This window comes from Lichenostomus cassidix, chromosome 1Aa (genome assembly GCF_008360975.1).
Source record: "Lichenostomus cassidix isolate B80296 chromosome 1Aa, HeHo_3.0, whole genome shotgun sequence".
Taxonomy (NCBI): domain Eukaryota; kingdom Metazoa; phylum Chordata; class Aves; order Passeriformes; family Meliphagidae; genus Lichenostomus; species Lichenostomus cassidix.
In genome coordinates, this window is record NC_139480.1 from 12,256,581 (window position 1) to 12,272,327 (window position 15,747).

Genomic DNA, 15,747 nt, shown 5'->3' on the forward strand with positions numbered 1-15,747 from the left:
TGTCACAATTTGGTGTTTCAGGCTTTCAGATACCTTTCTTCCAAATGTTATGAGGAACAGTCTAAATACCTCTAGACCTCTAAATACCTCTAGTCGAAATTAGTAATTTTGACTGATTCCAATTGAGAATTTCTTTATTGAAAGGTGAAAAAGGAAAACGTCTTTCTATTTGCAATGCCAAAAGTGTATTTCAGGTGATCTTTGTATAAAGCAGAGTTTATGGAAGACAAATGTCCCGACTGCCAGCCTCACCTCCTGAACAAGATGCCATGTGAGGCCATGGTTGGTGGAATACTCCAGTTTGACCTGGTTGTCCATGTGAGGAGTAAAGGCCTGACCACAGCCCATCACCAAGTTGAACTGTATCATGTACGAAGCTCCAATCTGCATGGACTGAGTCTCCACGTAGCGCATGCTAGAGGCTAGCTTTGAATCTCCTGTAAAACTGAGAGAAGTAAGGAAGGAGTCAGGATCTATCCCCAAAATAATTCAGAAAAAACCATTATGAATGGTTCTGGGTTAAATACAGTGGCGCTTCTTTGTTCTGTAGATTAGCATGTGGGATGAGACCATGCACAGAAGAATCTTTCTGTTGGTACTTCTGCAAATTATCAGGAAGGCATTGATGTATCCCAGAATGTGAAACACTGAATTATTCTGTTAGTTCTTACTATATGCTCTTTGTATTAAGGATCAAGTTAGGATCTAGCAAAGGGCAACATAAGGAAAAAACAATACAAAGAAAGTTCATTCCCCTGGAGTGTCCATTGCCTAAGGTCATGCCACAGTCAGAGCTGTAATTTCATTCCAATACTGGGCAGTAAGGATATACTGAATCTAGTTTAAAATATTCTTATTACATAGACTTTTCATTTCATTGATTTTCAAGTGATCCTATATGCAATGCACTCACTGACTCTTGACTGTGTTTCAGAATTAATTTTTTGTCCTCAGCTTCTTTTCCAAGGGATGTACCGATTAGAAGAGTTATGTTATGCAGTGGATTGGAGAACAATAATGATGTTTGGAACACACATATACACACATATGTTGCAAGGCACCCAGTTATAACGTACATAGTAATACAATTTATAGTCTGAAATTCCAAGGTTATTTTATTTCAAATGCCAGTTTTTCTTCTATGCACTATTCAAATGAAAAAGGAAACAACCACAATTAAATCCTCAAATGCAAGAGAGGCCTAAGGAGGAAGTAATAACAACTTAAACTTTGAATCCTTCTCACTAGCCTTTAAAACAGATTATTTTAGTGAAAGTTCACACAGAATGAAAATTGCCTCCCTCTCCTTAGTTTGACATGTTTACTTAGTGTCTTCAGAAGTACTGTAGTCCTTTCAGCTTCAATATTTTCTAAGACTATTCTTAAATGTGAACAATTTAGCATAGGGATTGGCTCTTTTAAAAGAAAATCACTGCCAATCATAATAGAAAAAGAAAAATAAAAGCTACATTCAGTACAGTGGTGATGAAGAGAATAATCTAGCTCAAGGTTACTCTTATGACTGAGTAAGCTACAGTTTATCATTTTAAATAAGAAATCATAATCTTTAAATACAATACAGTAGAATATATTGTCTTCTACTCTTGTAAAATTCAAGGTCACAGCAAAGTGAGTGTGAGGACAGGAATACAAGTCAGTGTCACTTAGCACTCTTTTAAATTAATTCACTGACCCACATTGTTTCCTATTGAGCCCTTTCCAGAGAGAGCACTTAAGCCATAAATGTCAGCATCCTGCCTTAAAGCTTTAGAAGAAATTTCTGAAAGCTGACATTAGTTTTGTTATTATCAAATTTCTGTTACTTGGCATACGTTAAGACCCAGGCTGCTTTCTACTCTCTGACCTTACTTTTTGTGATTTCATTTCCTAAAGGATGATCCAGCTCATGACATCATAGGAAACTACCCTGTCTTTGTTGATCAGCAGCCCAAAGTGACTGTGGATGGACACTCCCCTCACTGGGAGGACACAAGGGCACTGTCATGGACAACTGGACTCGGAGGCAGTAAGTTGTCTTGGAAAACTATGTCTGAACTGTTTGCTCTTCCAGTCAGTGTTATCAGGGTTTTCTTCTCAACAGGAAAGATAATTTTAAGTTGAGCAGAGAATATAATGTACAGCTATCAGCAGTCCAGCTGGAAACCTATGGTTTGTGTTTCATGATTAGATCTGAATGCACCTCAGAAGAACTTGTCTGGATAACACATGAATTAATTTTTCTTCCAAACTTTATCTTGTACTTTTCAAAATGACGAAAGAGTGCAAATGTAAAAGCCAAAGCTGATTTGATCTGACAAAGGCTGAAGCCCTGCTGGGAAATCTGTGCCAGTACAACCAGGCTCTTCAGATATCAGCCAAACATGTGCAGAGGAATCAGCTGAAAGTTACACGCAGCACTGCTTTGGAAGAGAATTTGGCATTGCACACATAAACCTGGGCACAGCACCTGACATCAGAGTCACCTGAAGTTTATCAGAACAGAATAAAGGAGTTGAAACTCAACAGTTTGATGAAGCATCTGCCCAGAAGCAGCTGTCTTCCCAAAGTAACAGAAGACAAGTGAAGGACTTGCACTCAAAATAGGTGTGAAAAATTAAATTTTACATTTTGCCCTTGTTTTCACAAAAATTACCTTTATTCTATGCTACTAGAGTAAAAGGGGAAAAAAGTGTTAAACTAATATTTTCTTTCTGGTAGCATTCAGGTCATGATTAAAATATTTTAAAATTAGTATTCATTTTAATTTAATAGCTTAGCTGCTGGATATCGTACACAGTATATTAAATAAGTATATTAAGTAAGTTAAAAAGTCAAACCAGCTCTTTAAAATGCATATTAAAGAAACATGAAAGAGGAAGCTAGTGTTGACACTCTTAGACAATAGGTGATGGTCTAAAAGAAGGTCTTTTAAGGGGAGGAAATCACATTATGGGTACACAAAGTCCTTTATCATCCACGTTCTGCCTCCAGCTGAACACAAGTAGCATTAAAGGTGCGGGGTCCACCTTACTTGCCACTTCCTTGCTCTCCAGATCTCTCATGTACATGGTGAGGGGTATGCTCTTTTACTGGAATACCAAATGTTTTCTTTGTTCTGGGAGCCACACAGCTGGAATACCTTTCCAGATTTTGTAAAAGATGAAGTAATGTCCCTGGCGTAACAATAATTAACTAAAAAATCTTCAGAAAAGAGAATGCAGAGGCTTCATTTTTGAATAACTATGTTGCTGTGAGTTGGTTTCTGGCACGTATATAATTAGACCTGCGGAGGCACAGGAACACAATACCCACAGGTGCCCTCAGAACAATCACTCTCCCTCCAAGCACTGCCAACTAATTGGTACTTCTGGGAATGGTATCACAGTCAATGTCAGCCAACCTGCATTGCTCCAAACTGCTCTGAGATCCCCAGAGTTACCATATTTTCAAGGCTGGTACTTTTAGGAATACTGAAAAGCCACATGGATGAAGCTTGTTTTGTAAAGCTGCATTGACTGAAAATATTGACATGATGGCCCAACGCTCACACCTGACACAGCTTTGCTTCCATCAAAGGCAGGGGAAGTTCATGTCTTTTTACATCACATCATACCTACTTCGCTAAATAATTCCTAAATGTATTAACATCATTAATGTAATTAAGTCAATTACCTGGAAGAAACTTCCTGCATCATACAGGAGTAACAATTACTCTAAATGACAAAACATTTAAGACACTGGTAAACCACCAAGCTGATGTAGGACCACTGTATGACATTGCTCCACAAAGACAGTTCATGACAGGGCAGCTTTACAGTCTTCCCCCAGGCTTCTCCAGGGCTAGTGGGACACTGTGGTCTGCTACACTGAGTTAAATCAGAACCTTGTCATCTGACTGAAGACAGTTTATTTGTATAAAGCTATTTTATTTGTGTCCTTATGTATGTATATATATGTATATAAAATATTAGCATCCTTATCAATATTTAAAAGCATTTCAGCAAGTAGCTGTATATAACCTGTAACACTCCAGAGGCATTTGGTTCAAAACTTTGCCTGAATACGAGCATTTTGGAGAAGTGATGAATTAATGTACATCATCAAACACCTAATTTTAAAAGTGTTCCAGAGTCCTTTCAGTACAATCAATACAGTTCATGTAATAAAGTCTAAGATCCAGTCTGAAATCACATGCTGAGGATGACAACCAAATAATGTGACTGTTCAGACATAGACTACTAAAAGTACTCAAAAATCACCTTTGATCGAAACATATGTATATCAGCAAACTTTTTTTTTAATGAAGCCAGATACGAAAAAGAACAGCAGGCCTCTTTAAAAAAAAATTTAAAAACTCACTCCTCATTTTTTTCCGATTTTAAGGATAAATGTTTCAGGTTTACAGGTTCTAAAGCAGAAATGGAGGCATAACAGACAATCAAAAGCAATTCTGTGAAAATGGGCCTGGGGATGACACCCTGCAAAATGATTGATAGCATATTTCCCATAGTTGTACTAATGAAAAAGCTGTTGTCAGACTGTTCTCAAGAGGATGGTGTCAGTGCTACTGCAAGATCTGCTCATGAGTTAGAAACTCATGAGTTAGAAAATGAGAACCAAATGGACTCACAGCTGGGAAAACCCAACAATAATTAATTTAACTAGCAGCCATTTGTACAGACTTTGTGTAAGTTTAAAAATTTCCCTTGAGAGAAGCAAGGTCAGTGAAGGATAGAGTTCATGTTTTCCAGTGATAATGAAAAATACTTCGACATAAACAGTGAACAAGGCTTTGATTCTTTATTTGATGCCTAGAAAGTTCAATGTTTCTACTGCAACTGAACACTACAAATCCTAGTCCATCTCCATATGGGATGGAGAATTTAGCTTAGTGCTTATTACTTAGATTCTGATTTAGAGTCAAGGGAGGAAAATAGAGGAATCTCTGCAATCTTAAATTATCTACCCTCCTCCCCATGATAAACTGGTATTAAAAGTACAGAGGGAAAACAATGTCATTAAAGGGCTTTCATTCCAACCCTTTGATGAGGAAGATGCAAACAGTTTGAGCCCTAACATGTTGTTTCATTTTAATGAGCAGCGAGTACCTTCCTTGTCCTTATTAAAGTGGTTAATGGTGCTTCTACTGCCTCATTATCAGTGCTAGGACACACTCGGTGTTGTTCCTACTGCTAAGCCAACTCCTTTTAGTTTGACAGATGATCAGAAAGTCAAATCAGATTGCTCAGAGATACTTATTAATAAAATTCCAACAGTGTTTCTCTGAGTGTCCATGGGGACACTAAAATTATTTTTATTTTCTTCAGGTTTTCTATAATTACTCTGATTGTACTTGCTCCAAAGAAATAAATCTATGCCAATTAAAACTACACTGGGTTTATAGGTTGATCAGACTAGCACAAAACTGTTATTTGGTTTTAATCAAAACACACAGATTAAATTGAGCTTCCCTTGTATTAATTCCAAATGTTACACTTAAGTGCCCCAGAATCTTTTTTGTGAAGCATGTTAATGTTTTGGCAAAAAAATTTTTTGTATATCTGAACAAAATTTTTTCTTTGTTTTCCCCTTCTTTTGCTTTTCTTGTCTTTATTTTCTTTGAGATGTGATATTTTCTTGCTTTTGTTTCTAAATATGCAGCACATTTGAGGCCTAATTGCAATATGTCACAATGCTCATCACAGTGTAAATAACTAAGTGTATATAATACCAGACAAAATAACTACAAATGGCTACTGTCGTTCTGCCTATATTCTGCTGCCTTTCCTCTCTGGATCACAATATAATGTCTATGTACACAGATCTGAACATCACTTAACAAAATATTCAGAGTCTGTATTGAAAAGATTATTTAATTACCTGCATGTCCATATTACCCTGCCTGGATTTTAGGCGAAGATTATGAAAAATCTCTGATTTTTTTTCTGTTAGACTTTAAATATTTCATGGACAAAGAATGCTATATTCAATGTTCCCATCAAACATAAGTCTGTGCAATGAGGTGAAAAACTTACTGCTAATTGCAATGAGATTAGTGACTGTATTTTTGCCCATAATGTGAGGATGAGACACAATTACTCTGAATAGCTGCCAGAAAGATGCGATTGCAGCCATCACTTGATCCTTAGCAGGATGAACAGGGAAACAAAAGAAGAAGAGGAAAGAATATGTTTCTCACCAGAGAGTCCAGTCATGTCCACAGTAGGGCTGAACATTTCCCAGGTAGAACCCCAGGGACTGCGTGACTTCAACCAGGTTGGTGAAGTCCAGACTGATGCTGTTGAAAAGCACAGAGGTCATGATGATTTCATCGATTGCCCAAACATCTTCGCCTTGAGAAGAGTGATATGGCTGCCACCACCTGAACTGAATACCAATCTGTCTCGCATCTTCAGGCAGCTCCACTGAAATTATTCTGGAAAACAGAACAAAGTTGTTATTGCCAGTTTTTGCAGCTTATAATAATTCCATGGCGATGTATTTTACGACAATTTTTTCTTACTGACCCTAAAAATCATGGAGGAAATTCAGCCCACAAATGCCATAGAATCAGCTGGTATAGCTGCTACCAGTGACGGGGACAGAAGAGTTGTTAGTTCTCTTGGTAATCAGTTAATTTACTGAAAAACAGTCATGTGCAAAAGCCACCAAAGAGTGTTTCTACCAAATTGGTAAATTTTGCTTCTATGTGGAGCTCTCTGCAAATTTAGAGGCATAAATTAGCACAGCTGACAAGGACTTCTGAATTCCAGCTCCACTTTTTCAGACTCAGTGGATTTTACCCTGATCTGAAGAAATGCATCTTATAAACATCTGCACTAGCTCTTGCACAGCATTGAAATCATATGCCCATGTTGCTCTCATGTAAATTGCCACCATCAAATGGAAAAGGTTCATCTTGTCAGACAGTGTGATTATGTGTAATCTTTTAGGGCAGACACTTCTTTTTTGTGGCTGCATAGGGATGCATCTGGAGGTGAGTCTCAGGTGCTTCTGGTATGCAAGGCCACCTGATCTGTCATGGCAGCTATGTCAACATACCTAGAATTGACAAACTGCAAAGAAAATTCAGAGTATTATCTAATTTCCAGGAGCAATTTTCATACACTGCAGCAGGGAGTATGCATTAATTGCCACAGCAATGACACCTTCTTGAAAGCTCCATAAATCACTAAGACCATGGTACCCCACACAACCATGTCAGCTGTGAGACAGACTGGCAACAGGGACATTTGTCTCCATTGGGGTAAAATTACTTGCTGGCAAAAGGGTTTTCAGCAACCTCATAATGTAGCTGATGGTTTTTTTTCTCTCTTAGAAGAAATGTGAATAAAATGATAAATCAGGTAAACTGGAAGCATCTTTTTATTCTCTAGCACCAAATTTTTTTCAGATTCAAGGCTTTCTAAGCTGCCTGTTGTTGCGGTTTTGGAGGATGTTACAGCAGACTTTACCCTAGAGCTTCTCTACCCGGCCTTGTAATGTTTTGTTCTCTGCATGTGAAAGAATCTTGTGCCTGTGGCACTCTTAGTGCAAAACCATGCTCTTAAAAATGATTTGCTACAACATCCTTGTAAAGAGTAGATTTATAATACTGGTGTTTAGTGTCACATCCATTTTAAAGAAGAATACGTTACTCCATTAACAGAAAAACATCAAATGGCTTGGCTAAACAGGTGGGAAGTACTCAAAAAGTCTGGCATTTCTAGGAGCTGCTTTCTGCCATCCATAGACTGGAGAGAGAAGTGTGGAGGGATAGCCAGAGGTGACATGGCCATGTTGCTGTGGCACAGGACCAGCACAGTGCACGCTATGGTGGATACATTTCCTTTGCACTCAAATAAATGTTTGAATGACTTCCAAGAGAAAGACCAAGCCCCACTGCTCTCTGGTATGTGACTAAACCACAAGGGCTTCTTTTCTACCAAGGATTCCCTCTTAAGAAGCCACTCTATAACCTTCAGGGTTAATTTTTTGAAGGCACAAATGACAAGAAATTGCTACTGATGCTAAAAGGGACCATGTTTCTTCTGCCATGGGTCAGGGGTGTGAACCTGAGGAAAGCAGGTAGCCCGGCCAGGAGGAGCCCTGAATCTAGCAGGCACTGTGAAGCAGCTGGCAGTTGTGTGAGCTAATGCTCTGCTATAATCCAGGGTATATTTCTCTGCTGGTGGCTGCCTCTGATGCCTGTATCTTCCCTTTCACTCTTAACTCTCATAAGCTCGCCCCTGTGGACGCTAATTCTCACTGACAGTAATATACAGAAAATCCTAAATCATTACATACTCCACTGATACACATATCAGATGTTGAAATATTTAACTCATGTTAAAATAAATTCCTCATCCCAGGGGATTAAGCTAACACAATTTGAAATATATGTGTAAACCACCATGTATGGCACATATGTTAGTATGCAGAACCTGACTACACCTCCAGTTGTAACAACTTCTCCTATCTGGCTTTGATTTGTTGGAGATAGATGGAGAGGGAGGGGGATTCCTGCTAATGACTTTTCTGCTGCAGAGAAGAAAAGTGTTCCTACCTACATTACCAGCCACCATTAGATTTCTTAAAAACCAGCTGGGAGACCTTTGCTCTGATCTCATTCTTTCAAGCTATGCGCATACCTAATATTGAAAAGCCACCGCTGTTCTGCTCAGAAGAAAAATGCAGCTGTCAAATGTTAGCAGATTAAATGCACCTTTTCAGCAGAACATTAAATGTGTAATTATTTTTTGTGTGACTGAAGATTAATTAAGTTCATGGATACAGACTGATTGCCAAACTTTGCAGCAGTCCATCTATGTTACTAAAAATGCTGATATTTTCAGACAACATAATATGAAAAGGTGAAGCTTTCTTCATAATTATTGCCAGCATTATCTTCAGATTTGTATGTCTGTCATTCTTCTATCCACCCAGAGTGGAAAATATATATTATATGTGTGTATATATATATGGGATATAGCTACATATATATATATATGGGCTATATATATGTGTCTGTGTGTGTGTATATGTATATGTGTATGTATATATATATATATATATATATATATATATATAATGTCCCATGGTATAATCTCTCTAACCTGCGTATGTTGTACTTTACCTTGTCAGAACAGGAATTGTGTTTCATACTTAGCCTCAAAAAGCAAAAAAATTCTCTGGCATCTATGTAATTTATTACATTTATATCTTAAACTTCATTAAAATCAGTCACCAGAATATGTATTTTCCTTTATGTTATAAAAATTTAATTGTAATATATATATTAAAAACCTTTAGGGAAATATAATTCTTAGAGATTTAATCTTGAATCTGAGAGTTAGGAACAGGGCCATATAAAATATATATGTGACTATAATAAAGGAAGGCAAAGGCAACTTTGAAGAAGACTTATAAGTGTTCCAGTTTGTAGCACCTTCCCTTTGGAAACATTTAGAACTTCAGAAATTAAAGTCTACAGTATATTTCTACCAAATACAGTCACTCTCTGATTTTTGAGTATTTCTTACAGCTCCCAGGAAATAATTTTAATGTTACAAGAGCTTTTTTTTTTCCATTAGAACATTCTTAATCACACCTTGTATGTTGCAATTTTGTAGTGAGTTATTGACAAGATGTGGAAATCTAATATGTATTTTTTTTAAAAGTGCTCATCTGAGCTCAATAAATATAAATAATGTAAGTTATATGTAGGTAAAGTGACTTGCAGGCTAGAGTTCCACCCCTGGGGCTGACTAAGATGCTTTCCTTGAACTCAGTAGAGAAGAAGACATAAGGCAATACCCAAGTCAAAGGCACCCTTGGGCAGGAAATGGACCTGCAGGAATGAGTCTAGTGATGCCACTGTCAGTTCTGCCTCTCCTGAGCCCCCTTGCAGAGCATCTCCTTTAATTGGCATTTATTGGCTCTGCTGCAGCACCCTGTGAAGGTGGATGCTGCCAGCTTTGAGGGGGTTTGCAGAGATCCAGACCAGACTGTTCCAGGTTTTGGTACAGGTGTGCCAGTGGGGACTCCTGATTTTGTATTGATCTACTAAATTTGGTGGGTGGTATCACAAATGTTACAGTAAGGAACAGCTTCTCTAAATATAAGAGTTATCTTCCTCTCTAATCTGACACCAAACATAGATGCTGCTAGATGGGATGAGCTCTTTGTTCAACTTCTTTTTTATTTGTGCAAGTCCCAGGCACAGCCAGCAGCACGTTCTCCCAGGGCACCAAGCCCAGCCCAGGGCAGAGGCACAGCCATGAAGTCATGCAAGAGCCTTCAGAGTGGAAGCAGGGGCAGGTTCCCTGCTGACCTGCAGAGATCCTCATGATCAGATTCTGTCCTGTGCTGCCTGCAAACTCCTAATCCCAGAGGATGGTGTAGTGAGGGTATCTGTGGCTTCAAAGCTACAAATAATTTATGTTAATTTTTCTTTACAAGTGGCTGGTTCCATGGGAAGAGACATGCCCCTATTTCCCACAAGTACACTCCTATCCCTCATCCCACACTGTCACAGCTTGTTCTGTTGTATCACCTGAGACCTGTAAGCCATTAAACCCATGTGCTCATTTTTACAGAATGACAAAATGGGAAGTGCCTAGAACAGCTGCAAAATTTTACACAAGGGTGGTAACTTTCAGTGTACAATAAAAGCTCTTCATTCCCTCTTGCACCATGTACTCAGCCTCTGCACTGCAGCAACCACCCCTACCAACATACCTGCCTGTAAAGGGCATTCTTGACAATATTTGTGCATGTACCTTGGCTCATGGTAGTTGAGATAGGAGTAGTGTTCCAGTAGTTTCCAGGTAATCCCATTGTTGTAGGAGTAGTGCAGCAGCACTCCTTCCCCAGGCTGGTCAGGTGCTTTGCAGGTACTCAGCACTGACTTGCTGCCCAGGCGTAGTGTGAACTGCAGAAACCTGCATCACAATTACACAAATATTTGTAGGGTATGATTTTTATAGTGGTCTTTTTTCTTCTTGATGTTGGGCTTTCTTTTTTTTTCCTTTTGGTTTGTTTTGGTTTTGTTTTTTCCTGACCAGGTTGTTTTTAGATCTTCTTACTCTAGGCAGATTTTGCTAAATATCAGTTATGGGGTTTTGTATCTGTGATTTGTTTTTATTGTCACGTAATGCAATGTGGCACATATAGTTAAAGAAATGCCAATCATTACTGCATTTAATTATTTATTAGGCACTGAAGGGGAGGGAGAGATAGTGAATGGATCTAATCAGTTGCCACAAGCTGTCAAATAAATACAACCTCATAAATAATTAATTAGCACTTGGCTTTGACACTCAGGTTTGATATTAACATTTCATATTTTCCATCCAAGCTGTACGATAACTTCCCTCCAGTTGTTTTGGGCTCTTTTGTTTACAAGATGGGAGGAAAAAAAGAGAAGGCTATGAAATCACTATTAAAACATGGGACTGGGAGTTCTTTTAAAGCTTTTTCTCCTGGTAAAACTATTGGTTTAATAATACACAAGGCTGTAGCTGGGTGACGCCTAAAGCAGGGCTACCTGAAACACAGGGCAGACAAAGTTAGGAGAATAAAAAGCAGACAAATTTATTGAAGGCCTTCAGGTACATTCAGGGCAGACGACAGCCACTCCTGAGGCTACACCCAAAATGGATGCTGGATCACGAATTCTTCACATTTTAAAAGTTCTGTCTTATTAACATATTGGGCCTCAATTCTCCAATTACACCTTCAGGGGATGATGTCAACCACCCCAAGCTTGCTCCCCCGTATTCACTGTTGTTTACATATTTTGGGGCTCTGAGGTGGCGAAGTGTCCTTGGATTTTCTGCTGAGAGCAAGTGAATTCTGGGAACAGAGATTTTTACTGCTTTATATGCAGCCTAGAACTACACACCAAAACTACAGATACATGGAAAATAGAAAATAAAAATTCTTAAGGCATCATGGGAGGAGAGGGGCTCCCCAGTTTCTTTGCCTCACACTGCTCCTCTTTCCCTCTCACCTGGACTGGGAGCTGTCCAGGAAGGAGGTGATGAGCTGGCGTCTCCCATCCTTGTTGAAGACCAGCGCCTTGCCGCTGGCCAGAACCCCGCAGCCGAAGCTGACCTCAGCCCCTCGGATGGAGTAGAAGCTGTGGTAGGAGGAGAGGCGGGAGCTGGCAAAGCTCTCGGAGATGAACATGGGGAAGGTCTGTGAGGCCATCTCACACGCTGGCCCGGAGAAGCCAGGGTCACACCTGTGGGTGAGGAAAGGCAAAAAGCACCATTAGTGACCCATCTTCCGCTGTGGCTGCTTGTCACTCAACGCAGTTGGTCATGAACTGAGGTTACCTACAAGATTCCTCTCAAATCTAAGGCCTGTCCTAGGTTACAATATAGATGTATTTAGTATTCTATTACCACAAGCTGTGGGGCATTAGCTGTTATCTCCTGCTATGACTCACCCCTGATAACAGTTAATGAGCAATCAAGAACCAACCACATGACTCATGGAATTATCTCATCCTATTGTGAGATGCTCCGCCCAGGAGGGAGGAGCCAAGCATTCCCACCTGATATAACCTGGCTTTGAACAACACAAGCAGCCTCTGTCTACTGAATTACCAGAGGACAAGAGCAATCACTGGACATTCAGATGGAGACCAGATCTTCCACAGGATCACCACCTCAACCTAGCTACTTCACTTGGACTGCTACCACCACCCTAACAGGGTGTCAGGTTATATCTGACTCTGTCAGTATTTTTTCTTGTATTATTATACTTTTAAAAAAAGTTTTCCTATTAAAATTATAATCCTGACTTGCGAGCTCCCACTAACACAAGGCCCAATAACCTCTTTCAACTTTACTGAGGTGAAGTGCATGGCCAATGATTTCTTTTAGCTAGTATTTACTTTATGAATTAAAAAAATATATATATTTATGAACACCCCATGAATCTACACACAACATAACACAGAAATATTTTTACTGATTTTTGGAATGAAAAACCTGCTGACATAATTAGAGTTGTTCACATGTGAAATGAAAAATTTGTTTTTATCTGTAGCATACTAGATGAGATTACAAGAAATTAAGTTCTTGTAAAAGAGAAGAAAAAAGAGAATGCCCTGTGGGTCACACTCTCTTTTATACCTAAATGTAGTTACACCAATATTTTGAATGTGCTTACTGGTTTTGAGTAAGTACATTTTTACTTTTTAGAGTGGAACTGTTTTAACAAGCCACACTATCTGAAAAAAAGTGGAGTGCTCATCTTCTGTCCTTGAGGTATGTTAGGTTACAGAATATTAGAGCTATTAAAATTGTGATTCTTTCCCAAGATTTAATATAGAAGTGATAAAGCTACAAATCACTTCTAAAACCAGTATAAAGTATGCATCACTGACATTTCAGTGTGCCCTGTAGCACATTTTAAGGTGAAATGGAAGTTAGACACTATACCTAAAGAAAACCATAAAAAATATTCAACATGCTGCTGTTTAGAAAGATTGATCTTTAGCTTTCCAGTGAGCTTTATGAATTCTGAGGGCTGTGCTAGTTTTATATTTAATCATCTAAAAGAGCAAGGACTGAAATGAAAATCACTTCAACTTTCACACGACCAAGTGAACTGTATGACAGAAATTGAACATGAGAACTGAATTATAACACTTACTTGCAGCCATTTGTAGTACACTGTCCTCGCCCTGAGCAGAATTTGAGGCAAGATGGACCAATATAAACTGCAGAGAAGAGAAATCAGTTGAATGGAGGGTTATGATATGTGATAAACAGAACATGATGAATACAAGAAAGTGTACAGACCTGATCATGCAATTATTGTATTTATCTTTATCCCACTACCTGGAAAATATCTGTGAAAGGAAATCATGCATTTGACTTGCCAAGGATAGTAACGGATATTTTATTATTTAATGTGTCATGTCTACCTGTGGCTCAAGACAACTAGTGCTGTTTTAATTACCAAGTCTGTGATGAGATCAGATGATTTGGTAGGCACTGACCATTTTAATAATTTTTCACTGACCTTCCCTTCATCTTAGTTTGGAGATGCAATCCAATCTATATATTGGTACATTCCAGTAACCACCTTGTAGATTTAAAAAACATGTCACTGCTTCTCTCATTGAAATCTATGTTCATTACTTCACTGGATTTAGGGGAGTAAGAACCTGCCCTGATATGTCCTAAATAACTATTAATTATCATACTCATTCTCTGATTCTTGCAAATGGAATAAAACGCCACATCCTATGTGCTCAGAAATACACCAGATTTGTTTAACTCTTTTGCTTCATCTTCCTCCAATGACTCCTAAGCAACAGTGTTGGTATTTTGTGAAAAATATGAAGGATGGAAAGAAGAGCAAATCTCAGTACAATCTCTTGCACTACAATAAAGAAAAATCATAACTTGTGGGCAATATTATTTCAATACAATATGATAAAAGGCCTTAACCATGAATAGTATAATATTTTCTGTCAAAGAATGCCTATTACTTGGAGTTATCTACTTGCATTGTGACATTTGGAAGGAATAGCCTCCAATTAGAAATTATCTATAAGAAGCAGTACTTTTTTCTTTTCCTAGTTTTAGAATGTTGCCCATCACAGCAGCATGTCAGCTCTCCCTGGCAGACACTCTAAATCCCTGTTAGCTACTTCTTATAACTAAGTCCTCATCAGATTTCATGTGATTTCTAGATTTTCTCACTTCTCAGGGTGCAAAAATTCTGTTCTGTCTGTTTGATTTATTTGTGTCTTTTGAGGTCTTTTTGAGGGGGTGGTAAAAGTAGAAAGGTTAACGATGTAATGATGTCATTCAAAATGAAAAATCTTTAGGGAAATTGGCATTTTTCCAGAGTTTCTAAAAGATGGCCAGCTTCCAGATTTCAGCTAAAACTTTATTCACATAGGAAACAGTTGTGAAGCTAAAAGTCACTGTTGAATCTTTGAAAATCTTCCCCTTTTCAAGAATTTGAGTGGCTTGTCAATATTTACAAATTTTTCCCCTACAATACAGTGTAAAGCTTCAGTGTTGCTAGTATTTAGCAAAGGAGGCATTCAAAACCTCAGAAATGCATCTTCAAGACTTGATTCCTGTACCAATGTTCTGCACCTCAAATTCAGAGCAGGAACTTTTTAGACAGATGGTTGGTAAACCTATTTTTTTGAGATGGTACCCACAGGAGCATGCAGCACCCTTTTGTGAAGTAGTATTTTGTTCTGTAAGCAAAGGTAGTGCAGATAAATGAATTGTCAAGTGGTTTTCCAAATATTGTTTTGTCCTGTTGTAAGGAATTTGTATCCTTGGATTGATTTCATCTTGCTATGGACATCTCAGGGCCATTTAAAGAAAAGGTATGTGAAAAATAATTCTGTAAGGAGAGAACAGCTCCCTGAAACAGATGGTACTGTAAAGATACCCTGTATAGACCCTGAAGATACTGTAAACAATGTAAAATTTTTCAGTGTTTTGGTAGCAGCATTGCTTGAATGGTGTCTTCTATGTCCAGAAACAAAAATATGTTGCAGATGCTGCAATTGTTGCTTAGGCCGGTGCAGTACATGTCCTTAATAGCCAGTGTGGAACCTATTTATGTAATTAGGACTAAGCAGACAGAAGAAATGTTATATTAAGCCACTGCTACCAATATTTTTTCCTGGAAAGCATTCAATTAAAAGAGAGAAAAAAAAGATAATCTACTAGACTATTGTCTTTTCTAATAGCAGAA

At 38.4% G+C, this 15,747-nt stretch overlaps 1 protein-coding gene across 2 annotated transcripts in view; it reads right to left on the minus strand.

The window, feature by feature from the left end:
- RELN (reelin) overlaps nt 1-15,747 on the minus strand; it is a 272,354-nt gene that overhangs the window by 82,553 nt on the left and 174,054 nt on the right. For both annotated transcript variants that reach the window (XM_085040349.1, XM_085040356.1), the window contains exons 17-21: nt 13,669-13,735; nt 12,014-12,247; nt 10,782-10,943; nt 6,200-6,436; nt 253-445 (exon numbers count right to left, since the gene is read on the minus strand). In XM_085040349.1, coding sequence (XP_084896475.1) covers nt 253-445; nt 6,200-6,436; nt 10,782-10,943; nt 12,014-12,247; nt 13,669-13,735 — 893 coding nt within the window. The remainder of the gene's footprint in view (nt 1-252; nt 446-6,199; nt 6,437-10,781; nt 10,944-12,013; nt 12,248-13,668; nt 13,736-15,747) is intronic.